This window comes from Dromaius novaehollandiae, chromosome 11, assembly GCF_036370855.1.
Source record: "Dromaius novaehollandiae isolate bDroNov1 chromosome 11, bDroNov1.hap1, whole genome shotgun sequence".
In the NCBI taxonomy this organism is placed as follows: Eukaryota; Metazoa; Chordata; class Aves; order Casuariiformes; family Dromaiidae; genus Dromaius; species Dromaius novaehollandiae.
In genome coordinates this window covers 24,035,521-24,063,330 of record NC_088108.1, presented here as the reverse complement: position 1 = coordinate 24,063,330, position 27,810 = coordinate 24,035,521, and the positions used below count along the sequence as shown (strand labels likewise).

Here is a 27,810-nt window from a genome sequence, read left to right as displayed (position 1 = left end):
CCACATAGTGTGAACAGAGATGACAACAACTTGAAGAAAAGGAAAAAAAGCTGCTGTGAGGCCCCAGAACATTTCAAGAATCAAGTATGTACAACAGCCCTTTAGAGCTTTCAGTTTGGATATTTTTAGCCTAACATACTGGAGACAAAAGTACTTAAGTAGAAGATCTATACTTACCTGGGAATACTTCTGCTGAAACAAACAGAATTACTTAAAACAAAGTTACAGAAATAAAGTTAAAAGGCCAGCAGCCCAGAATACTTTTCTGATAGCAGCACAGGAAGGGCAGTATAAAATGCGAAACGCTGGTCAAATCGGTCAAACTGGCAAACCAAAGCTTTATTTTTTGTTTAAAGTCTTTGCTACAGTACCTAGGACTGCGCCTCTATACATAATTAACAATCATTCCTGAAAGATCTGTATTTGGCACCAGTTTGTGTTTACCTCAAACACTTGTGGGGAGGATTAATTTCAAATCAAATTTGGTTTTTCAACAGAATAGGAGCTGCCATCATGAAGCCAATTAGCTGAGTTATTGGAGAAGCTTAAAAAAAACAAAACAAAACAAAAAAAACCAGAATCCTTATCTAAACCAACACATTACAGAAAGCTCCAAAACAGAGGTCAAACATTAAAAGGCTGATATAGGCTCAAGTGGTTTATAAAACCTATAAAAAAAGACTACACCAGCAAATAGGCCCTTTCAGTCCGCACAGTTTAGAAGTTAATGCAGGGAGCAACACTCGCTAGCTGGAAATCTTGTCATGGGAGAACCACACACATACCAACAGGAGTACCCAAAAATCAAATGTTAAAAAAGCTCCATTCCCAATCCACATCAGAGGAGAGAGATTCATAGGAAGATTGAATCAATCCATGAAAACATAATTGGTTGGGCAGTTCAAACTTCCCCCACCAACCACTAAGTCTCACGTACATACAGCACATGTGCATGGCTCAATCCCATTCAAATTCCTCATGGAATAGAAGGATCCCAGGCTCTACAGAGTCTTTCCCTATCATGCAAGAAATATGTCCGACTGTGCTCTAATCACCATCATGTATCACTTCAGCCACGGAGTACCAGGCAGATTAAGTAGAAATGCACAGTTTTTAGCTCATCATCTCTGCAGAAGTGTTTGAGAGGCTCAGTTCCTGGAGAGTTCTGGGTGGGCACATAGACAGGCTCTTCATGCAGATTCATTGGCCTCTACTGGCTTAATCATGTGGTCTGGTTTGTTGCCAGCAGCATAGTGATCCCACATCTGAAGATAAAGCCGCTCCAGGTCCATTGTATATTGTTTGGTGTTGAACAAAGGACTGGATATTCTCTGCTTCCAGACTTTGCCACGTATTTTTTTCAGGCTACAAAAAGAGTTAAAGTAGTCAGGAGAGGTTTTAAACACTTTGTAATACTGTTTACTTCCTGAAATCTGCTATCTCAGCCAATCCAGAACTGCCAATACAACTGTTTCAAAAATATCTACTACTCCCTTCCACCAAGTTCACGTTGATGGTACATGTCTTCATCATTTCTGATACAGATCACTATTAACACCTGCACTCAAACAGCCTAGACACATTAACAAGTTAACTTGTTGCCAATTATCTGTCCTGTAGTAACTTTCTACAGCATGATTTTAACCAGCAGTAAATGATAAACAACTTAATCCTCAATTTAAAAAGAAAAAACATGTAGCACACTTCACCTTTTAACAGTTAAAAGCCCGCACACAAGCAATTTCTGCAGAACAGGTAACATGCAACAAGTTGTTGTCAACCAAGCTCCCGGTTGCATGGAGTAGTTTACCATAAATGCAGAAGCTGAGCTAGCTGCAAGGTAACCTCTAGAGGAGAAGCATCTAGTTATTTTAAATATTTAAGTAACTGTAAGGTTAAAACTACTGACAAGTCTCACAGCTGTGCCCAACAACAGCACTTCACATTCTTGATGTTACCTTGTTACACAATATAAGTTTACTTACTATTCCAGATCAGTTCCCAGTTTCACAGCAATATCCTCATATTCCTGCCTACTTTTTGCAATGAGCTCAAGACAACCGAGGCAAGTGAGCTGGGAGGCAGCAACTCGTGATGCCAGAGTCTCACCTGTAAACATAAGATAGGTAAGAGCAGTCAGCTTATCAGGTAACATACGACTGATCATGAAAAGTTACCTTCCTTCCTCCTCCACAAGAGGAGGCAAGCAAGTTTGTCAGGCTTGCTAGGTTATTTAAAAAAATTCAAACCCCTCCACTCTAGGTTCCCTGCTGCGTTACCTGGCATAGTGACCATAGGAGTCCCAGCCCAGAGTACATCCATCCCAGTTGTGTGCCCATTGCAAAGCGGAGTGTCTAGACAAACATCAGCCAATTGGCCTCTCCTCACATGTTCCTCTTTGGGGGCAACAGGAGAAAAGATGATTCGGTTTTGGGAAAGACCCAAGTTTTGTGCATATTGCTGAATATTGGGTTCTCCTACAGCTGGGAAACGTAATAGCCACAGCACGCTATTTGGAACTCTTTTTAGGATCTACAACAAAAGCAAGAAGCAGATACAGGAAGAGGTGTCAGAAACATTTCTTTTTCTGAGTAACAGCAAAAATTGCCACAAACCAACATGAAGCGAAAGGCAAAATCATTCAATACTTCGATCTTCTGAAGTACAGGGCAGGAATAAAAAAGAAACCAAATTTGGAGTAGAACAACACTAGCACTGGAATTTCATCACTGAAAGAGCCAACAACTCTGAACAATAATTCACACGATACTTAAGGAGGAAGTTCTGAAATTTAAGATCTCATTTACATAACTTAATTGTGCAGACTAGAAGACTGAATTTATTTCACAATGGAGTGTATGCATATTCAAACTGTTCAAAATGTAAATTTTCACTGACTAGACGCACAGATATGATTTGAACTCAATCTAAACAAAATTCTATATCCTATTAATACCAAGTCCCACAACACGAGCATCGTCAGGATTCAAGTGGTTCAGGGTTACTATATTTTCCACAAAACAATCAAGATGAAGTTTTCACTTGCAGGAAGTTTCTGCTGACTTGAGAGAACAGCTACATTCCAGAGGTCTGACCTTAGATTTCCTACCAGATACACAGATACTCACGTTAGCCCACATTTGTAAAGTGGAAGGGTCAATCTTATACAGCTGGTTAAAGTTACAGTATACAACAGCATCCTCTGGTAACCCATACTGGGAACGGGTAGTAACAATGATAGTTCGTGGAACTTCTTCTCCAGTTGCTGCTTTGTTGTTAATCTAAGGAAAAACAAAACACCCAGCTATTGGAACACTAAAATTACAGGAAATAAAGCTTAAGCCCTATGATTTTTTTTTTGAGTTAGAATGTGACATTTATTAGGATCATGAGTTACCTTAAGCATACCTTTAGGTTTATTATATTTAGACAAAAATGCCTACCTACCCTTTGAAAGAATTTAACTGGTATGCATTCACACTTGTGGATGCCATGATGATGCAGCCACCATGGAACAATACACTGGGCATTTTCACGCCCTGGCTATGTTTCCCTGCAACTTCAAGTAACTGGAAAGAACTATATAAAGTGGCATAGCACATGGACCCCTCCCCTCCTTCAGGTCACTTCAGTACCTCCTGAGATCAAAAATGAAATTAAGATTTCAAGGAAGGAGAAAAAGTATGTAGAGATCAAACTCTTTTTGTTTCATTTTGTGTTGTTTTTTTTTTTAATAAAAGACAAAAGCACATAACAGAGATGGAGTCAATAAAGATTGAAGTTGCAGACTAGTGAATAACTGAGACTGTAAGGAACTGCAGTTATTAATAAACATTCTAAAATGAACGATCTCATAGCCTTCACAAAGAACGGGAACATGCATATAAAACAAAACAAAAACCAAAAAAAAAATGGCCACAGAGGACAAAGTTGGGAGAACTCAGCAATACACAGAGAGAATCGGAATACCATGCAAGTAGAGTTTATGGTCCCGAGTATTAGTATCATAAAAGTATGGTTTAAAGACATAATGCTGCAGTTTAATTCTTTTTGTGTTAAACAATGGTAGGACCAGTTGAAGGTAGAAGAAAATAACTTCCCCTAGCTGTACAAGTTAGACACTTACAGGCTATATATATGTATATACATATATATGTGCGCACACACACATACGCACACACATACATATGCGTATACATGCACACATATAAAATATGTAAGCTTAGCTCATTGTCACTGCTGCCAGCCAGAACAAATGTACTGTTGAAAAACTCGACATTAATGAAAACAACTTGCTGTCACTGACTGTATTAGAACACAGAACCACTACGTGGAAACTGTAAAGACAAGAAGACAACATGTGCAAGCTAAGCTAGTTTCAAGAGAAGTAGATAAACGTGCTATGGATCCAAGCCACCAATGAGACCTCAAACAAAATACACAGTTCCAGCCACATATACCCAAGGGAGCTGACAGCAAATTAGAAACAGCTCAAGAGAATTATAGTAGTATGATCAAAAGATGGAAATCCTGTTTTACAAGGGCATAAAGAGAACTTAGACCGTTTCTCTTGGTAGCAAAGATGTAAGACAGAAATTCTCCATTTTTCTCAGGGGACAGTAGCTTCAGAAAAAATACTAGTAATTTGACTGACCAAATTCAGACAAAACTTAATATCAGCTTATAGGAAAGTTTAAGCTGTGCACAAAAGAACTTAAAAAGAAACCAAAGCATGAGATTATGGACAGAGCAGAAGTAATAAAAGCTCTCTCAAATGAAGAAAAAAAAGGTTTCTTATAGGTTCCTAGGAAGGTTCCACAAACACAAGCTTAGAGTTGACATTTAATGTGTAACTTAAACAACAGATCAGTTAACTTTAAAAATCTATTTTAAAACATGACATTGAATGTTTTGTTTTGTTTTTTAAAGTTTGGCTTAGCTCTGATTAGCCTGGATGGATGCAAGGTACATTTTTATCAGAAATGTATGCTAAGTATCAGAATTGCAGCTGCATATGCAGAAACACAGATTAATACCTTCAGAGCACTCATATGACTGCACTAGGAAACCAATGCTTCAGTCCTTCTCTACTGACAGATGGTAAACCAAAGAAACAAGTCAAAAGAAGTTAATTAAATATCATACTTCAAGATTTACATAAAAAACAACAACGAACTGCTCTACAAGGGAAGAGGTGTTAAACACTGTCACTATCACTAAAATCCCAGAAACTGAAATCACAGACAGGTGGTTATACAGAGCATATCTCAACAAAAAGATAAAAAGCATTGAATAAGCATTGCCAAAATACAGCAAAACAGCTTTCACTGTATTACCCAGCAGACTTCTTCTAAAGGAAAAAAAAAGCAACTGAAACTGGGCAGTAGCCCACGAATATCCCTACAGGCTACAAGGAACAACCTAGTCTTATCTTCCAGTTCTAAACAAGCAACTTCTCTCTGTGCAATGAGATTAAATTTCTTTGGACTTTAGGTAGCTCTTGATATAACCTCTCTATCTTTGAGGGGAAGATCATCTTCCAACACATGTGTGGCTTCAAGGAGTTGACTTCAGAAATAGTTTCTGTCAGTACAAGAACTAAACTAACCAACATGACAGAAAAGTTACTGTTCTTTGTTATGTTAAAACATACAGATACATTAGAAAACCCATACATGCCCTGAATTGCCTCACCTGAGTAGTTGCTAGTCCGTTACTAATGTTGAATCCATTGATCGTTATCTGAATTTGACCACGATTTATCATCTCGATCACAGCTTCTGCAATGGTATTCATAGGAATGACTGGCATACTGAGGGCAGCGTTGCTATCTGTATTGTCTCCACTATCAGGACACTTCATCTAAAAAAACAAACAAACAAACACACACCATGTAAGAGTCAGTGAAAGTATTATCTTCACTCCCTAAGACAGAACACCCAAAGAAGCAGTTCTCACCTTAACAATTTTCACATCAGGGAGGCTGTCAAGGAAAGCCTTCAAATCAATGCCGTTCAGAACAATTCTGTTATCATAAATATGACCATTGGACTTGAAATCAATGACTGCTTTTTTCTGTTGAGAGAGAGAGAGAGAGAGAGAGAGAGAGAGAGAGAGAGAGAGAGAGAGAGAGAGAGAGAGAGAGAGAGAGAGAGAGAGAAGCGTCTTTAAAATGTTACAAGATCCCTTACGAAATACTATAATTTTATAAAGATAGCTATGAAAAACAACAGCTATTAACATCTAGTTTCCTTGCCATCTCTATCCTCTCACCTACCTTCAGATGGGGAAACATGTTGGCATGGTCTCCAATAAAGAAAGTGTTTGGCATGTAAGCTAGTTTCTCAGAATACTGCTCAGCCACCTCAACTGGGGAAGTTTCTTTATCTGTGATGATATAATCCATGAACAATGCCCCACTGGTTCCAGGGTACCCTAGCCACATTGCCTATAAAACAAAAAGCAAGAATACAGTCTTAGGTGTACTACCAAAATAAAGCAAGTCAAACCAACATATACTAACTTAAATTTTCTATCCACAGATTCAAGTACCTTCTTATGCTTTATCAACTGAAAAGCAAGCACTACCCCCAAACTTTCACTACTGAGACAGTGGGCAATTTGAGGGTATATTACAATTGATCCCTCACACTATGAGGACTACTGACCGAAGTACCCAACCTGTGCAGTTATAAACAGAACATTAACTAGCAGTCATTTCAATTTCTCTTAGCTGAGACAACTTCTGTGGGCTAGAATGAGTCTGATTCAGGCTTCTCCTACTCCCCATTCCATAGATATTTTAGAAACTTCATAGTCAAAATATGTGTTAACTTAATTCTAAATTCTAACTAGAATTTCACTAAGCCTAGAGAGATTAAAACTCAACATCTCAACTGATTTCCGTAATGCTTTAAATAAACATTCGTTGTTCTCACCCACGTAAGAAAGCAGGTAGTGTACACGAACCTCAGAATTAAAGAGCTGTCCCCTTTCAGTGCATAGTCAACTATGCATAGAATTAACAAAGGAAGTATTGAGTAGAATAATCCTATTTGTCTCACACATGCTCATTGCTGACAAGCCTCTCTCTCTTATTGATCAACCTGAACGTTCAAAAGTTCTTTCACTGTGGCAGAAAAAGTGGAGACTCTCCTTGATAATGAGTGTATTTTGGAGATACAGAACTCTTCAACTTAGTTACCTGAATAGGTGCTGGTCTCAAGGCAAATAATTCATTGCGGGCTCCTTTTGTGTAGCCGTTCATGTTAATGAGAATGTGTATCCCATCCTGGTGAATGCGGTCTGCTGCTTTTCCATTACATGGTATCTGAAGAATAAAAAAAGGGATTTTAAAATCTTCAGTCTTTCAACAATAATAGGATTAGTGATTGGTGTACCAATGAATAAATGTCAACAGCATAATTCAATTTAGGCAAGACTTAAGTCTTGTCATTCCTAGTTTTATGGACATTTAAGTCACCAACTCAAGGTAAAACAAAAACAAAAAACACAGCACCCTCACTGTTCAAACAGGAAAAACTTTACTATGCCTAGCTGGAGAAGACACAGTCATCGACAGAAATTGTAACTGTGGTACCTTAAGAATGCTTCTGCATATTCGAACCAGAGGACTGACACCCAATGTTGCCAAGCTCAGTTAAGCCATGCAGAAAATACCACAAATGGACAAAAGAACAACCTTCAAACACCACTGGCTTTAGTTTTTTGGCTAAATCAAAGATTCAAAGAGCAGAACTCCACAAAAGGTATTACTAACGCTTTCCAAGAAAGAGAACAGCAAAGCCACGGATACTACAACATGACCTCTTCCTGTCTAATATTGAAAGGTAAACAATTTTCAACAGTTTAATTTCCTATAATTAATTATGAAATTAGTCACTATCTAGAAAATATTTCTGATAGATGCCTCTAGTTTAGCAGCAGCAGAACAAAAGTCCATGGCTAGTAACTGGGGCACACAGGGAGTTACCTCTGAGCTCATAAAAAGAGTTCCCCCCTTAGCCTATCTTTCAGTACGTTACACAGCTAATGCAGCTGTTACTAGGAAAGAGTTTCTAACTGTTTGACCCTCCTGCTTTAAGTACAAATCCACAGGAGTTGCATTGTGGCCTTAAAACATGAGTTGGTTTCCTCAAGAATTTCAAATCAAAACTCAGTGTATCACTCTGGCCAAGGGAAAGAATTCCCCCCCTCCCCAACAGCGATAAGCGTGACAGCAAATACAAAATTGCTGCCCAGTGTTACTTGGCCCAAGGCTTTCAACATCCAATCCTGCAAAGAGGAAAGAAAAAAAAGTTTTTCCCACAAGCACAGCTGAAGCTCATTCTCTCTAAATGTTTTAAAAGCTCAACTTTACCAAAACTACTTCAAAGAAGAGCAGTTCTGCTGACATCAACATGGCTGGACTAAACAAGAAGTTTAACTAAATGTAAATTTTATCCATCATCTAATTCTGGGACAGTCCAAGTGCCAATCCAGTTCCACTAATATACACCGACTATCCCATATTGCTCTAGGGTTTTGCCAGTTTTCTTGAGATACCGTAACAACTCCTTGATTTCTGTGTGTACTGAAATCCTAACCACATCTTTTTCCACACAGAATATAAACAACCCTGGACAAGCTTAAATATATTTGCAGTTGCGGCATCGTAACTTATTTGTGACATCGAGATATGGCTATTATCTTAAGACCTAATCAAACAGTTATTCAGCATTGTTAAAATTGCTTTTTAATAATCATGCAGACATCACACAATAGCTACCGCATCGCAGGTTAGGCATAATATACAATCTCCAAACCCCAAAATTCAAGACTACTCTCACAGCCTGATTCAAGAAATCATTACAACTAAAGTCTCAAACCACCGGCCGAGATTTCCATTTAATTTTGGTTTTCTAAAAAGTCAGTGCATTAAAAAAGCTCACCTGAGACAAGTCAATGAAGTGATTTGCTTCAGCCATCACTTTTACACGGAAGTTTGTACCATCATCAGGACTCAGGGCATAACAGAATACCTAGAAGAAGCAGCACAAGTTAGATATTTGTGACACCTCACAACAGAACACCTTTGCGATAAATGTATTTTTAAATTACCATAGCATATATTGGTAAAACTACATCTAGTTTCAGAAAATTGTACTTTATTTACTTATATGGCATTTATCAGTTGAGAAAGAAGCCAAAAAAAAAAAAAAAAGTGTTGGGGGCATGAGATGTTCACATCAGGTCCTAGTTTTACCTAGTTCTGGTACTAGCGTAAGGCACTGCATCTGGCATAGACATATGTATCACCTTCCCATCAGTGCAAGGCTAAGTAATTTTAATAGAGATCTGCATAAACATAACATTCTCAAAGAACATTTTGTACAAGACAACTTTGAATTCAGCATTAATGAGAACTGTAATTATGACTCAGCTTGAACAGGTAAGTTAAGTCTTGGGGGAAGCTTTTTAAACAGATTCTTTAAACAGAGTGACTAGTTCTACAAACGTGAGCACTTTCCTCCCCAGTTAAGAAGCCGGTAACGTATACACTCTGTAACCAAAGGTTGACAAGATATGCACACACACATCTTTAGCTAGCCTAGCATATACAGCCTACAGACAAAATAACCAATCCTCTGCATATTGGTTCCATCTTGCAGTACAAAAGGCCCAATTTTAGTAAAATAATGGATAACTAAGTATCTAACTTACGTTCTATAAAGCTTTATAAATCCAGAACAAGACAGACTGCTCCTTGTCTCAATCTGACTGAAGGGTAAATGGCATCCCCCTCCTCACCTTCTATAACATACACAGATCACCAGTCCAACAGCTTTGTGAAAAATAACTGTTTAATAGTGACACTTCTGACAACAGCAGAAGCACACAGCTTTGCCACAAGGATTTTGGACTACAAAGACTTCATGAACAAGAGAAAACATGGAGGGCAGGGCGGGGGGAAATCAATTACAAAATACTTTGGATATAGGGAAAACTCCCAACCCTTTACAAAGGTAAGCAGCTTCTCCTGTTTTGCAAAACACAAGCTTGAAACAAAGAGACAATTTACAGAGTCATGTAGCAAATGGCTGGGAATAAAATCTAGTTACAGCTTCATTCCCCCAGCATAACCCTGAAATAAACATACACTTGACTCTCTTTAGCCATAAGTCTCTTTAGATTCTCTCTGAATTACAAAACATTCCTCCTGGAGAATAAAAGTTGTAGTCAGACCAATCTGAAGCTCATGTTCATAACAGATTCAGGTATCCCAGAGAAAAACACATCTGAAAAAACAGCAGTTGAGAGTGAACAGAAAATGGATGTGCAGCCAAAAATGAGACATAATCCGGCAGTAGCCTAATGTTGAAACACATCATCTAGTCTAACGTCAGTAGCTGAACCTAAAAACAACAAAAAGACCTCCAAGATCTTAAGAAGTTTTCCATAGGTCACAAGTCCTTCCTACAATAATTCTAAGGGGAATATCTGATTTTCCTGCTTTCTAAACACCACTTCATATGGGAAAAGTGCTCCTCCTTAGGACACATAACTCTTTGTCCTGTTTAAAAACAAAAACAAAAAAAAACCCAGAAAAAAGCAGCAGCTCTCCAACCAAAAACCACCAAAAAACTAAAAAAAGTCCTTCTCCTCCATTTTACCTGCCTGCACTATGATACATGAAAGAGCCTGCTAAAACTGTATTTAAAGTTTCAGCATGCTATTCACATTTTTACCTCAAATTTGTCTGGGTTATGCATTCCTGGGATTGACTGCATTAGGTGGGAGGTCGGATGGTTTCCAAAATCAGAGCTCACATAGCCAATACGAAGTCGACCTTCACTGGCCTTCAAATCCTTTGGATGCTCATATGGTGGCTTATGCAGAACATTAATCTGTCAAGAAGACATGCAACTCTTTAGAAACCTGTGCACCAAAATAAATGCTGAATAGAGGGCCAAAATGATCACGAGTTTATTGGATTAGTCTTACCCCATATTCAAATAAGCTGTGACATCAGTTGTTTGAAACTTGCAATATGTATATTCCACTGCAGACAAATGCAATTTCCACAAGCCATGTTACTAGATGCCACACGCCCACATTTGGCCAAATAAAGATAAACATCGCTATTGAAAGTTGGTGACATTTCTGCTTTTCTACCACGTCATTTTCGGAAGAAATCCATCCCCAATTATTAAATATAATACCACACTACTATAAATGAGGAAGTTCTAGAACTTCAAGCTACTTGTCACCAGATCAGTATTCCTGTGAAGCATCACAGCACGCTTTCTGTTCTTATGCTCACCAACTTCCACAGGCATCAGCTTTTAACCACTACCACTGATAAGATTATCAGACTACACAGACCTTTAGTTCAAGGCAGTTTGAAAACTGCACATTATCAGTTCTGAAGTTTGAGATCTGTACACTTCATCACTCATGCTAACCAGACCCTTCCACTAGCTGTCGGAATTTTCAATTATAACCGCCAACCGGCTCAAGTAGTCTATCTCAACTTACACAAACTCCATGATCCTCTGGCTGAAGAAAAAAAGTCACGTCAATTTTTTTATCATAAAATTTGCCATCAACCCCAATAAGACTCCTGGCAGCTTGAGGTGCTTTGGCATCTCGTGTAAGTAACACAGTTGAGAAATCACAGCAAGAAAAGATATGTTTAAGTTAAACACATCAATTTTTGGAAGAATCTATGCTATCGTACACAAAGTACTCCAAAACAGAATCACAATACACATTTAAATACTTCTACTGTGATATATTACCCCTGTAATGTTGCTGCCACCACCACCAAGCGAAGGATCTTGGAAATCACAAGCCCAGGCAAACACAAAGCTCCCATGTTTCAACAAGGATTCTCCAGAGGCAAGGTCAGATTCCAAGCCCTGCGGAGGCTGGGCAGGAGCAGATTGTCACATGGCTGCCTAATGCTTTGTTACTGTTATGGGAATAGTCATTTATTCACTCTGGGCTTCTCCAAAACACCCCTCACATGTACTTTGCAGAACTAGATGAGTAAACACTATGCCCTAGCTCTCTACGTGTCCATGACTCAGAAGCCTTAAAAAGGCTAACATATTAAAAAACAAAATCTGTTACTCAGATATAATTGAATTGGAAAAAGCATATAAAGTAATTCAATCACAGTAAGCCTGTATAAAACTCCTACCTTGTCCAAGCAGAGATTTCCATGTCTCTCAGCAATAGCCTTCCTGAAACTGTGAGAAAGGGGATACAGCATACTATGATGAGGGTGGACAGAAGGCAGTCTGTTTTTCTCCAGCTGATCAGCTACAATGCTAACCAGCTTCTTCATTCTTTCATCATAGTCTGTCCAGTCACAGACAATCTAGAAAAGAGAAAATTGAAAAATAATAGGGTAACAGCTTCATCTGATTCCAAGAATTTGCGACCAGCATTTCTTCCAAAAACGGCAGCAAAAAACAGTAATTACTGTGAAGACTGTACAATCTTATCTTCTGATTTAAGCCTACTCTTAAGTTTTCTTATATACTGACTGGTTGAAGTAACTGAGCTTTTTTGCTGCAGAAGAATCTTTAAAAATTACAATCAAAGCCCCCTTTTCCTCACCTGTAAGCAGTGGGCCAAGTTGCAGTAGGCATCTGGAAAGTCAGGTTTCAGTTTCAGAGCAGTGCGGTAAGAGGCAATGGCTTCTGGTATATTCCCTGAATCCTGTAAAAACACAGGAATGAGTCAGCAGATAAAAATATATTCAGGATAAGTACTCACAATGCCCCATCATATTATAAGAGTGAATCATTCCCATGTGCTACCTTGTGAATAGAGGCCAGGTTGCTGTGGGCATCAGCGAAAGCTGGATTGATCTGAATGGCACGAGTATAGCACTGTAAAGCTCCTTGAACATCCTGCATTTCCTTCAAAGTATTTCCCATATTGGAATAAGCATCTGCAAACGTGGGACTGATCCTGAAAACCAAGATAACACACGTCACGAACAATAAAAGATGCTTCCTCATGAAGAAACCATACTCAGACTACTGTTTGGTTTGCAAAGCAACTATCTGAATTACAATATGCTATCATAAGACACTTTCTGTACAGATCTATGGCACCTTCCTGTTACAAAACGTTGAGAATATTAGAAATAGCATCCATTTACCTAATAGCCTCTTTGTAATGCATCAGAGCTTCCTGTAACTTTCCTTGCTGTTGCAGAACGCTTGCTAAATTTGAATGTGCAGCAGCAAACTCCGGAAATACCTGGAAGAAAAAAAGTAGAATCTGTCTCTCAAATCCTGCAAGCATACTGTATTATAAAAAGGAGGGTAAGAAATGCAAAAATATTTTGTATGACTCAGCAGAGTTTCTTCCCCTTACAGCCAAAGGGGAAAAAGACTATGCTGTATTACATATTCTCCGCCTTAATTCCCCATCTCTCCCCTACCACGTTCAACTGTACCTCAAGAGCTTTCCGATAAAGGCGAACAGCTTCTTCAATGTTCCCCTGTTCCCGCTTGATATTTGCTAGATTATTGAGAGAGTCTGCATGTGTGGGACAGAGTCGAAGAGCTGTATTGTAACACTCTTCAGCTTCAGCCACCTTTAAGAAAAAATGGAGTAAAATAAACATGGGAACTGGTTAATATGGTAGCATTTCCTGTAAAATCACTCCTTATGAGAAGTTATTCTACAAACATTTTAACACGTTCAGAGTGGAGATGTCCCATATTGTTCTTCCTGATGAAGCAGAAAAACAAACTGAGATGACATCCCATTTTAATGAAGCTGACTAATAATTGTGGTCTAAAATAACTGTTAACTGAACTTTTAAAAATTTAGACAAAGGAAAAAAAAAAAAGTACTCCTTACACTGCCTTTCTCCTTCAAGGCGTTGGCCAAGTTACAATAGGCATCAGGGAAGTGGGGCTGCAATTCAATAGCCCTCCTGTAGGTGTCTATTGCCAGGTCTATCAGTCCTTGCTCATAATACACACAGGCAAGGTTACCGTGCACAACTGCGTGATTTGGACTCAAACTCAAGGCTCGTAGGTAAGCTGCTACAGCTCTGTAACAAGAAAGAGAAGGTTAATGATCACCTGTGCAGTTACCTTGTATATTTAGCTTGGTCATCAAAAGACCTACATAAAAAGAAAAAAAGACCTCCAAGGGATACATATTAACAGACACACAAAATCTATCCTGTAAGATGTTACTAGAAATCACAGAAGAGTGTACCACACGAATTAGAAATCCAATCAAGAAAAGACATGATTATTCATGACATTTCAAAAACTTTGCTTAATTTTGCAATGTTAGCAGACAAGAAAGACAGACTTGATTCATTTTAATTAAACATCAAGAGTTCCAAATCTGTGTGTTACTCATCAACATCCACTGCCCTACGCAAGACAGCTAATACTTCTGAAATAGCCTTGGGCTGGTAAGATAAGCAGGTCTCCTGTTCAGAACTATTTAACAATGACTTATATTACTAGAACATTTGTGTCATCAATGTAAGACTCTCCTAACAAAAAAACTCTGCCAAAATGAAAATTTTGTACAAAAAACTAGCAAAACAAGAAAACCCACAACCTTCTGCATTTATTTCTCTAAAACAGAGAACATAAAACGTGCAGAATTTTAGCTTTTAAAATGCTTTCTTGGGGTGGTCCAAGAAACTGGCCCCATACTCATCCCAGGCCATCACTCCTCTTCATTAAAATGCCCTTACCAAACCCTTCCTTTTCCCAGGGATCAAGACATTATCAAACTGAATAATTTGTTATTATCCCTGGATAAACTTTTGTCAGTAATGATATTACATTCTTATGTATATCCTGTCTTCTGCCAGCCCTCCTTCTCCCAAACCAAATCAGAACTAGCTTATTCGCAGATTTCCCACCACAGAGAATAACTGATCACATGCAGTTCACAGCATATCCAAATATTTTAAAATGGGATTTTTTCCCCCCCTCACCTGCTGCTGTATAGTGATTAACCTAAGTCTTCTGGGAGAAAGGTAAAGCTTTTTTGTGTTTTTTTTAAACATTCTTCACTGCTAAGAAAAGCACAAGACCTTTGCTCCAAACATTTCATTTTTACACTAGTTCATTATTGGATCATAACAACATAAACACAACTCAGTCTTATACTATATTTTTTTATTCTCTCTGCTAACCTAACGCATTTATCCCGCTTTACTTATGCTTCTATCTTCACCTTGTTCAAAGATACATCCTTAATTATATGCACCTATAGCATCATACTTAAGCAATTCTTGTGGTCAAATTTGATTCCCAGAAAAAAAAAATCACCACACTAGTACTTTTAATTTAAAAAAAAAAAAAAAAAAAAAAAAAAAAAAAAAAAAAGATCTCAAGAAGGTATTGTAAACTCCAAAAGTGACTAGTGAACATGTCCTTGTTCAGCCCATTAAATTGTGGTTAACACAGAAATGATCAAATGATTTATACTGGGTAGGCAACACAACTAGTTAGAATAATTAACCTGTTCCCTGCAAGCCTTTATTAAATTTTGAGCCACAAACCACAGCTGCCAGAAACTGTAATCCAATTAACAGACACAATATGGTACATTGCAGAGAGACAATACAGCCTGGATCTTCTTCCAGAAACAAAAGTAAGATTCATGGATCAGATCAGATGTCTCAGAACAAGCTAGTTTGGAAAGACAGCAACAGTACTGCAGCAACATGTAGTAACATGATGCCCATCCATAATAAATACATAATATTTAATTAGATTCTTAATTGAAATTCAGCATTTCAGCTTGTCTTACACAGAAGGAAAATGTTAAAAAAAAAATACACATGTAGATCAGATCTGGAATCACATAATGAAAAAAAGAGCAGCCAAGGATACTTGCATGCTTTTCTCAGACACATCCTCTTTATTTTTTCCCAGCCTTAATTTCAAGCTTGTTTTCAACACCTTCAGAAACAGTGTATTTCACAGGATGTTTGTTTGAATTCTAGCATCCTGCTCTGTATATGTTCCAAAGCCATTTGCTTTCCTACCTTTGAAGCAGGGGTCTTCACTATACTATCCAAAGAGATTTTACATCAGGAACCTAATTTATACCTTGATACCTCTGACAGGCTGCTGACAGTGACACTACTTCTACTTACCTGTCGAATATCCTTGCCTCCTTCAGGACATTCCCCAGATTGATGTAAGCATCCAAAAAATTTGGGTCAAGTGTTACAGCCTGAAAATATTTTTAAAGTAACAGCTTTGAGCATTAACATATAAACATTCTCTATGAAACTTAAAGTTTTTTTTTTTTAAACTGACAAACCCAATCTGTAAATATTTAAGATTTTAATCAACCACCTAGTGAGGAAGGAAAACTTAAGTTAAGCAAACCAATCATACAGCAGTTACACTTATGCCTTCTTATGAAACAATGCACACAACAGGTTTTTTCAATTTGCAGAGAAGACAGAATATACTACCTTCAAATTCACTCATTTGCTTACCTAAGCCATGACCTAGTTCCCTCCAAATTCATGCATATTAGAATTGATACCAACTGACACCTGTTGTCACTACAGACTAACATTAATCCCATGTTAGGTTAATCATCCCTAACTACCCACCCATGCTCTTCTGCCTTTGTTTTAGGGGAGAAAACCCTGAGATATTGATCTGCATCCTTCATCTACTGTAAAATTAGTGTTTTCTAGCTTTGGCAGTTCCAGAGGAGCAAGAAAAGAGTGCTTGTGTCATGTGTGTGGAATATAATTGTTCTGGCAAGCCAAACATTGGCATGAATCACACCTACAGTTTTTCCCATGGGAATTATTATTTCCAAATTAAAATACTTAATCACTAACTAAAATACAGGAACAACACTCCTCTCCCCCCCCCCCCCCCCCAAAAAAAAAAAAGCTAAGTATTTTTCTGTAGATCTTTAAGTCGTAAATACCAGGAAGAAACTGCCCACCACATCTCAAATCTGGTTTTAGGTCACTTAGAAGCTTAGAAATCAGTACAAACTGAATTCATATGCTAACCAGAAAACTATGTAGAAGATATTAGACAACACATTACAGTAAGAATTAACCAAATCAATCTAATCTAGAGAAGCCTGAAACACTAATGGTGAAAAAAAAAATCCTGGAGAAGAGGAAATAGTGTATCCCTTTAAATTGTTCTCCTTAGTTACTCACAGGAAAGCAAGAATACCTGAAACATGATCGCAACGAAAAAGAGATTTTAAACAAAGTTGTTTCTCTTACAAGCACACAAAACAACATACATACTCAAATACAATTCCCATCAGAATTAGATTTAAAAAAAAAATCTATTCCGGAAAAGGACTGTAAAACAACTTAATGAATTTTCTTATCTTTGACATGTGTGTGAAGTCCTTAGGGCAATTCTAAACATATCTCTTTAGTGGCATACAGGCAGTCTGAAACATCAGGAAGTAAAAAAGGATTAACATAAGATGTTAACTAACAGGATTATAAGAAGTTCTCTGCTGATCAAAATATATCTACCATCTACAAAAGTATTTATGCATAAGTAGGCAATTGTATGTGCATTAAAATCTACTAGCAAAGCTGACGGGTTTAGATAGTTACCTTCTCAAAGTGATGAATTGCAAGCCAGATTTCTCCTTGGGCATTGAAAACACAGCCAAGATTACTCCAAGCCACTGCAAAGTTTGGTTGAGTCTCAATTGCTTTTAAGTAACAGGCCTTGGAACAGTTAAAGAAGAGAGATACAAGGGAAGGGGAATATTTGTAAAAAAGAAAAAAAATAAGAAAAATAATTGTTAGTATGCCTTCTCTAACCAGCCAAAAGTGACCCTGCAGTATAGGCTAGCTTGCGCCAAAACTAATGCGCTGCAAACGCTGTTGATCCTGCGCCAGCGCAAACCAAAACCCAGGTGCAAGCCCACCATTTTTCAGTTATGCTGATAACAAATTAACATGCCTTCAGACACCAGGTTACCTCAAAAACAGTCTTAGAAATAATTCAAGTACTACAGCAGAGTTATCTGCCACCATTAAGTGCATAAAAATAAAAAAGTATGTAGAAACAACTTCTTTCCATGAGGCAGAACTCTTAAATTGGGTAGTATTCTAAAAGGGACAGAAAATAAGAATTAGAAAAACTACTGAAAAAGAGACACAGCCATTCTTCAGTTTTAATTGTCCTTCTCAAGCAAGATGACGTACCCAATCTCATTTCCCGGCTTCTCCAAATACATTTAATCATCTACAGCTTCAAAACCTCAAATGACAGGATTGCATGAAGGTTTAGGTCCCTGTAATGCAAGCGCAAGAAATCGCTGCGCATCCTAACAGCACGGCGCCACGCTATCGCTTGCGAACTGCTGTGCTATATTGATTGCCCCTAGATACAGTGAACGGCCAACCAGAATCATTAATCTACCAGACAGGCCCATACAGAAACTTGAACGTTAAATTTGATGTCTGGACTCTAAATGCATTTCAACCCAATTTTATCCAAAAGGCTACAGCCTGGAGCTTAGGCAGTCACCCAATCAGAGATTAATCATCTAGTCAACCGTTCACAAGGGCTTCATCACACGCAATGCGCGTTACCGCTGCGCAGCCTTTGCGCTACTGCAGGATCACAGCGCATCATCAGAAGAGCAGAACGCTGCAATCCAAACAAAGAAGAAAAAAGGAAAAAAATGAACAACCAGAAGAGTTAGAAGCTTTTACTATTAACTATCTCCAATTATTTCTTTAAAAAACATCTTAATTTACTTTTACTTTATTTCTTTGAAAGAATTTGTGGCTACTAGTATAAAACATTCTTACATTACTTGCTTGTAATTAAATATTTTAAGCTGTTTCTGAAGCCACAAGACAGAAGATTCAGGCATGGAGGCAAATGGTTTTGCTGTGGCAGTTACAAACCCGTTACCATATTTCTCATCATGTGACTTTTCGGTGCGTTCCTTGCTGGAAGAGGAGGAGGAGGTGTGTGTCTGCCCTAGATCCAGGCCTCGAGCTCCCTTCAGCGAGGCACCTTACGCATGGAATAGGAGGTTTCACCCACCTGAAACCTTCTAAATACAATATCAGTGGTGAAAAACCAAAAACAAGAGAGAAAATAAAACAAGATCATTAGTAAAAGTTCAACAAAGCAATTGCAATTTTTTTGGATATGTCTAACACATGGGAATGAGGACAATCTGTCTGTAACAAGGGAGACATGCAGAAGGGAGAGGGTTAATCAGGGCAATTGCATACAGCAGGGACTTTTTTTTTTTTTTTTTTGGAAGAAAGGCTCTGAAATATCTACAAAGAAATTAAATTTTAGTTCAAACTGTAAGGAATTTGCTGGCTTGATCTTTCAAATGGACTGATAACCAAAGAAACACATTGCAATTTACTCAGGATGTTTTTCTTGTTTATTAAGTTCTCACAAAACGGAATAACACTTTCAAACTAGGTGTCTCCAGAGCTCTGAAACAAAGAAGTCAGCAACCTAAGGCAGGCGCAGTGTCTTGGCCTATACCAGTCACACTAAAGCTGCAGTGAAGTGCAATTCATGTTAGCTGTCCGCTTGGTGGGCTGAGAACCAAGTGTCTCAAAGACTGTTCAAACTGTAAACACTACTTCAAAATATTTTCAACCTGGATCTGACCAAATTACATTGTTCTACGAAGGTACACACATCCAAGCTGTTAGAGAAATCGAAAACCAATAAACTTTGAACCTGCATTCCCATTACCCCATGAAGATCTCATCCCTCCCCAAATGGTGCTGCAGCCAAACAGACAGCTACGCTGTTCATACACTCCACTTTTTAGCATGCGCGTGGGGCTTGGAGTGACAGATGTGGAGTCCAGAGCGTTTCTGATTTCTCCACGCTCCTCACCCCTGCAGCGCGGACGCGTAAGGTGGCTTGTAACAAGACAATTTCATCGCGCAATCGAAGTTTTAACATGCCAAGAACTTTAAACTCATCTTGGTGTTCGAATTCTTGGTTTAGAAAACACAGACTGCTAGAAGCCACCTTTCCACTACAGCAAGTTTTCTTTCGATCAGTTCATTTCCCAAACAAACCAGCTTTGTCCTTCTGATTTCTTTATTTTGGGGGAAGGGAGTAGGGAAGACATGAAGAAAAGTTATTTGAGGGGTTCGCATACGGCAGCTATTGATCATTTACTAGCCTTTCTTCCACGATCAAGGGAAGGGAAAAGTTAAAGAATAAAAATCTTTAAAAGCCAATATTACAAGATAACATTTGGATAAGTTTCTTCTCCACTTACAAGCCACAAAGGACTTTAGAAGAGCAGCATTTTCAATAGCACCTGCATCGTACAGGGATCTCGAGCTAATCACAGGCTCTCTGCTTGGCACCAGCAGGCAAGCCTCAGATTTGAAGGACTGTTACTTATTTCCAGATAAGAGCATGGTGGAGCCCCTGCCCAATACTTCAGAATGGTTTCGGATAGTCTAGTTCAGCAGAAAGACTTGGTAATGTTCCATTTCTTGATTTAAACCAACTTTTAAACATGGACATGCCATAGCTTGCCCTGCTACTACTCTGGGGTGATTCAGTGCCTTCAGTTTTCAGCAGTTTCTCAGACTGTCTGTAGATCAACGCAGATCTGAAGACTTGGTGCAAAGTTCAAGTTTTCAAAACACTGACGTTTAAATGTATTGTACTGAACACCTACCTTGGCTTCTTCCAAGCGACCCAGGGCTTTGAGCAGGTTCCCCAGGTCACTACGAACACAGTACAAGTCCTGAAAAATCAAATCATGCCATCAGCACTTAAACTTCAGGACTTCACAGACACCCCAAAGGTCCACAAGGAGACCTTACAAAGTTCTTAGAATTCAACAGTTCTCTCTAATTTTAAAGAAGTAAACACATCTCGAGTTTGAATGATTTTTCTTGACTTATTATTTCTGGTAATGGAGAATCATATTGACTTTAGTATCATAATAGTACAACTGTAAAGAAATAGAAAGAAATAAACAACCAACCCATACAACTCCTGTTTATACAGAAATACAAACTTAATTTTGGATTTCTTTTAAGTCTCTGCCCTCGAGGTAGCTTTAATTCTTTTTGGCAGAGGAGAACACACACATTTTAAGCCTGCCTCCCCCCCTCCCCTTAAAGCCTGACTGTCTTCTCCCTGCAAGGCCTGTATTCTTAATTTACAGAATTAATAATCTGATATCATTTTAAAACTATAAATATTAACAGTGACCTTGCTTCCTCTGTCCCCAAAGCAGGAGTTTTCTCCTTGTTTTTCCACTCAACTGTCTATTTTCAACAGCCTTGCCACTTGCTATTTTTCTACTTTCATTTGTAACCGCAGCACAGACTACAACTGCAGTATCTGGCAGTACATGGGAAGACCATAGGGGACATTTCTGTCAACACTAACAAAAAAGTTTCTAACCTAAACAAGACTTGTATAAGAAAATACCATCTTACAGAATTTGTGTGTTGCCTAGCAATACCACCTGTGACACCACTTAGCATAATGAAGTTAAGCAAGTTCACTTAGGCTATAGAACACAGCGAAACAGGATTCTGAGCACTTGCTGAACTTATTTTGCATCTCCTTTTTCAAAGGAATAGGAATTTAGGCACGCTAGACCAATGCTGCTTTGTAAGTATTTCTGGCAAAAAACACTGACACTTATCACCAAATAGCAAGCAATTAAGACACTCCCGCCGTGCTGAGTAGTGCTATACAAGTTGAGTACAATGCAAAATAAATAGAAGATATCAGTCTATTTCAACATTTTTTAAAATGTAAATTCAAAACAGTTACAACCAGAGACTCCACATAGCAGATCAATTAGTTCTGTACAACTTAACTATGCTTAGACAGATATACAGTTGCAGCCTATAAGACATAAATCAATGTTTCTGTAAACCTGTCCAGCATGGAAATCTAACCAATGCAATTGTAATCACCATTAAATTTGTGATTTCATAAAATAGTACCTGATGATTTATTAAGATTTAGCATGTAACTGTGCATCAGCGCTTCTCTCTCTGCAATAATACAGCTTTACAACACACTAAACCAGGTAAGAGATTATTCACTGATACTTCTGACCTTAAGAACTCAAAAAGCACTTTGTTTTCTGTTATTCTCAATAATACAGATAACATAACCAGCAGCCCTTACAGTATTCCAATGTAAAGATTTGTGACAAAAGTATTTCACGCATTTTTAAGAAAAATGTATTAAGCAGATAATTAAATTGATGGTGGGCATGTTGGGGTGGGGGGGGAAGGGCTGTTTGTTGTTCTTTTTAACTAATGGTTGGTGTTTAAATAGCCTTAATTCTTCCCACATACATGGAAACCTGTTATTTGTCCATCTGTCCTGGGGCAGCAGTGAAGTACGGAGCTCTTCCATAAAATAAAGTGTTACTTACAGGATTGTACTGAAGGGCAGACACATATGCCTGTACTGCTCCTTCCATATCACCTGCAGCTACCAACGCAGCAGCCAGATTAATATATCCATCAATGAAATCTGGTTTGAGGCGTAGTGCATGTCTATAATGTTCAATAGCTTCTTGTAGCTGTCCACGTTCCTTGTATACATTGCCTAGGTTCGAGTAGGCTTCAGCCAACAACGGATTTTGTTTGATAGCCAAAGTGCTGAAGTGAGCAGACCTGGAGAAAATAAGACAAATTAAAAAAAATTTGATTTGTTTACCTGTCTACTTACTTAATGAACATTCATGCTCAAGTGAGCCAAACATACAGCCAACAAATCTGAAGTTACAGAGAGCAGTCTTAAAAGTCTAGCTTCTCTTAGCTTAAATTACCAACTCCCTTCCATTTTAGATTCTACTGAAGACAACTCTAGTTTGCAAGAGGCAGAGTTTTGCAAGCTTCTTGCTAAACTTGAGCTGAACACAGTTTAAAAGAAAATTACTGTAGAATTTCTGTTAAGCCTCTGCCAACATCTGAAGGCTTTTCTCTAAGCAATGTTTTACTTGATACTCTTTTCAAGAAATAGGATATAGCAAAGACATGTAGATGTAAAATTCTGTCTCCCCCTTACTTTTCTTGTATCTGAATTATTACAACTCTATTTAGAAGCCTACATAAATTAAATCCCAGTCACAAATTACTTCCATTGCCAGGACACACAGATTTACAGTGAGAACAGTTAATAAGGTTTGAAATGCTTGAGGCACAAAAAGCAAGCTCAGGAACAGGCAGAAAGAGAACATGGAGACAACTTTGAGAGGACAGAACATTCAACTAATCATGCCACTTCACAGCAAACAATCATCTTGTCACAGTCTTGCCACTAAAAAAGAATTCCCCACAAAGCCCCACTCTACAGGTGGAATGAACAATTACTTTTGTTTACAGGTGCAAATGCTTCTGGTACATACAGCGTGGCTGATATCCTGATATTAAAGCGTACAATATTAAAGTAAAACATGAGTAAAAACATCTGTTGTTTGCTGCAAGGCTAGCAATTCCAATTTGGACTCCTTTTGCCCTAACAAAATTCAGAAAGAAAGAATATTTTTGGACCAATCCTTACTGCTGCCAAGAAGTTAGTCAGCGTTCACGTTCAATGATAAAACTACAGTTATAACAGAACTTTTGTCAGCTGTGCTCAATATTACGAGAGGTGCAAACTATAAGTAAAGCTTGACAGGACACCTCGAGTCTCCTACCTGTCCAGTCTGCGACACTGGAAGTGAATGGACGATAGTAATAAAAGCACACCAGTATTATCAGGCTCTTGTCTCCAAAGCTGCATGCAGTGTCTCTCTGCTGCTTCAAAGTCTCCTGCCTGATATTCACGATGAGCCAACTCCGCTAACCCTTGGAAGGAAAGCATACGTTTCGTTGGTTCTGGAGAATCACCAAAACATTTAAGGGGGGAAAACAAAAAGTTAGATAATGGAAACAAAACAAAAAAAATGTAAACAAAAAAAAAGATGTATAAAACTAAAGGATGAAAATGCTTGAAATTAAGTATTACAGCACGTGACATTTTAAACTCAGATCTTCACACCTCAGTCTATCGTTATGACATTTCTAACATTATGGGTACAATAGTCTGTGACCTCATCAGTTAATAATAAGCATATAAACACAGAGAGTCATTACAAGTCAATCATTCTCCATGAACCTGAACAATATCCGAAGAGATTCCGGAAATAATATTGTACTTTGGTTTATAACACCAAAAGCGCTAATAACAGAACAATGAATCTGCTTACTCTTCCCCAACTATAAATCTTATACTCCACAGTATTAAAAACAAGGTCTAAAAACTATTAATTGAGAAATGAAGGACAGTAGACAAAGACTTCAAAGGACTCTAACAAAAAGTTTTGCTGTACCAGTAGATTTGTATCACGTAAAAGCCCTTAAAAAGAAAAAGAAAAAAAGAAAGTGTAACACAAAACATTTCCCCCAGCCTCTATTATCTGTTATTAGCCTGCGTCATCTATAATGAGTAAAATTCTTCCTTCAAAAAAAACTCCGGCCTCAGAACGATAGCTGTGATTTTTATGTTGTTGGCCTACAGAAGCAGTCTTTACAAAGGACAGGAAACAGAAAAGGATCCACTAATTCTGGGTGTCTAGCTGGAATCAGAGTGACAAAGTGCTTTTAGTGTTAACAACATATTCACAGAGAACAGAAAACTTATTTATCTAAAACAGATGATGTTTTACTTAAAATTGTGAAAAATAAATTGTCTTACAAAGTACAGTTCTATACTAGAATACAGACGTGGTAAGTGCAGCTTGGGAAAAAAACTGTTCATCCTAATAAGAAGGATCCATCCTCAAATTCTGTCTTTATATTTTATACTTATATTTTATACTTTTAATAATAAAAGTAATTTTATATCACATTTCAACTACTAAAAATGTCTTATTTGCCCTTCTTCAGTCCACAGTCACTTTTAATCCCACTTATTAAGCAACATTTCCCACCATGACCTAATGAGTTTTACATTTTTGATGAAAGGAAGCACAGATAAATCCTTCCTAATACAAGGAAATTTGCTAATGCAATAGAAAAATAATCACAAGGAGATTAGGTACAGAGTTATTAGCTAGTGTTTCATGGATTTGAGATTGATGTAAACCATTTAAATTCTTTTAAAAATTAGCTTTTTAGCATTGCTGGGTTTTGAAGAAGACTGCAAACACTACAGGACCTAACTAAAGCTGCTATTCCAGACGCATTGGCTCTGCAGGTGTTGAAAACTTTAAGGGGTCCAGGGTACGCTGAAACTAGCAGCTTTCAAAGACTTCACAAAATACTGATCAAGTATCTTCACACAGATTAAGTCCTTTTTTCAAGGAGCCTAGCTTAAGAGCTTTCCAAACCCAGCCTATGGAAAAAGTGGACTTCTGTATCTGGTTAAACTTACCGACAGTAAACATACACAAGTGTTATTTAACATGAAACGACAGCATCAGCTACCAAAATTTGAGGGGGCTGACAAGTAAGAATACTAGAGTACAAACATGCTGTTCCTCGCCTCCCTGCTGTTGTTAACAATCACATAGGTTTAGCTCATCTGACACTTGCTGTATTTTCAAGATCTGCTGATGGTGCAAAAACGGGGAAGCTAATGCATGCTCCAAGGACCTAATTCAGTAATCTCTTCTTCAAATAAACTCCAAAGGTGTTACTAAATTCGAATGCTAGCAAAAAAAATAATAATAATAATTTAGACTTAAATTCTTATCACCACTTGGAAAGAACCTTCTAGCTTACCTAAATGCTGTGCATTACCTATTTAAGCAAAGGTGAAAAGTGAAATGAAGTTACAGATGCAGAGGCAACAGACAGAAAACAGAGTATTTCATATAAAATCCACGAATAAGAATTGTTAATGAAAGCAACAAAATGAGTGAAACACTAAGATCTTTTTCATCTACCAAGTCCCTTTGCAAAACAAACCCTACCAGTTGAGATAAAGACAGCCAGCCATCTCTCCCGAGACATGTTTTAGCAGTGATCCTCCTCAGAAGCATATAGGAGAGTGGGAAGCGGACAACTACCACAGACTTCAAGATGAGCTCAACGTTTAGCAGCATTAGTACAGAAGAGAAATCATACTATCCAAAGAATCCATAATACTGCCACTGACAGCTGCTCACAGAACCCATTTTAAAAGAAAATAATTCCAGTGGAAGAGTCACAGCCAAAAGAACCGCTTACAAGTCTTATAAACATTCACCTGCTATTTTATATGAACTTGTGTACCCGTGCCAGCATGTATTATATGCTTTAATTATGACCTTGGAAAAGCATAGTACGTGCTATGACAATGACCTTTCCCGATACTTTTGGAGAACCCACGCAAAATAAAAACCTGCGCAGAAATATCACGACTGCACGCAAACAAAAACTCTCCAGAAATAGCAACCAAAGCACTTAATGTACGCTCACACCCACCCTGACGTTTGGATAAAATCTAGACGCAGGCAGGAATAGTTGCCACCTCCACATGGGAGGCGGCGGTGGGGAGGACCAGGGAATGCTCCCCAAATACGCACATGTCCTTGTCACCTCCACAGCTCGGGGCCCCAGGAGGATGCTGCAGATTAGGGGACAAGGCGAGCGGTTCTGGCCGAGGTGGGAGGCAGCAGCAGTACCGTACGCAGCAGCCAGCCACCCCTTCTCCATCTCCACCTCTGTAGCACTACCAGCTCTCTTTGCATCACTCCTGCTGCTATTGCATCTCTTTCCCTGTTTATCCTTTTCTCCTACTTTCCCCACATCCTGTTCCACCTCGCTGTAACCAGAGGGGAAGGAAGGGTCTGAGAGCCCGAAAACTCCAGCGGATAGAGCTGTGTTTTCCTTTCATCCTCTCAGGATGCAGGGTCTTCTTGCTCTGAAGGGAAGAAGGCAGATTTCTCCCCCCGCATTCATGTTTTGGATCTATAAACTGAAGAGAGCATCTTTCTCAGCAGGAGTATGCTGTCTTACTAGCCAGGAAAAGTTGCTCTCCTATGCTATTCCAGGAGGGACCTACTGATTAAATATATGGAGAGATATTCTGGAACAATCAATTTATATTTTAGGTCAGGCTTTCATCCCCTTGCGTCCTCTGCAAAAACCTAATTACCAGATAAATATAGCCGTGAGAAACCACCCCGCTCGGAACTAATTATCCCGGGCTTCTGAGCAGCGCTGTCCCACGCAGCCGCCGGGCACCGCGGCACGGCACGGCTCCCTCCTGCCAGCGGCAGCCAGCGGCAGCCAGCGGCGGCGCCGCGAGGCGAAACACGAACAACGGCGGCGGCGCCGCGCCGGGAGCCGCCGCCGCCGCCTCCTCCTCGCCCGGGGCCGCGGCCGGGCCGCGCCGAGGCGCCGCTTCTGGAAAGTTCCGCTGGGAGCGGGCCCCGCGGGCGCGGAGCGCCGCGCTCCCACCACGGCCCCGGGCGCCGCCCGCCGCCGCGGCTCCGGCTCGCCCCGCGGGCAGCACCCAGCCCCGCAGGGCGGCAGCAGCGGGGCCCGGCCGCCGGCGCGCCCCCGCGCCCGTCCCCGCGCGGCAGGCCGCAGTACCTGTGCTGTCAGCTACGTTCCCCACGGAGGTCGCCATCGGGAAAGGGGGCCGGCGAGGCTCGGGCGGAGGCAGCAGAACGGCCGCGGGCGCGGAGGGGGTCGCTGGGCTGAGGCACGCGGAGCAGGACCGATCTCCCCGCGCTCCGGGCACGCTAAGGCGGCGGCTCCCGAAATGGCGCTGGCGGCAGCGGAGGCAGCACACAGCCGAATGGCCGCTGCCGGACCTACCTCCGCTC

The 27,810-nt window shown here is 39.3% G+C and overlaps 1 protein-coding gene across 2 annotated transcripts; it reads right to left on the bottom strand.

Annotated features, from left to right (window-relative positions):
• Positions 1-314: 314 nt before the first annotated feature.
• On the bottom strand, positions 315-27,810 carry OGT (O-linked N-acetylglucosamine (GlcNAc) transferase). 2 transcript variants are annotated; one of them, XM_026111061.2, is made up of 22 exons: positions 27,575-27,810; positions 23,710-23,890; positions 22,441-22,684; positions 20,710-20,778; positions 17,627-17,743; positions 16,166-16,245; positions 13,888-14,083; positions 13,478-13,618; positions 13,178-13,278; positions 12,831-12,984; positions 12,628-12,729; positions 12,206-12,385; positions 10,749-10,907; positions 8,952-9,041; positions 7,205-7,330; positions 6,278-6,448; positions 5,959-6,075; positions 5,695-5,862; positions 3,129-3,281; positions 2,280-2,532; positions 1,986-2,109; positions 315-1,365 (listed from the first exon to the last, which is right to left on the bottom strand). In XM_026111061.2, the coding sequence occupies exons 1-22, from the start codon at positions 27,609-27,611 to the stop codon at positions 1,191-1,193; spliced, it is 3,138 nt and encodes a 1,045-aa protein (XP_025966846.1). In that variant the 5' UTR covers positions 27,612-27,810; the 3' UTR covers positions 315-1,190. The 2 variants fall into 2 exon arrangements, with proteins under 2 accessions (XP_025966846.1, XP_025966847.1); XM_026111062.2 differs by having other exon boundaries at positions 23,710-23,860.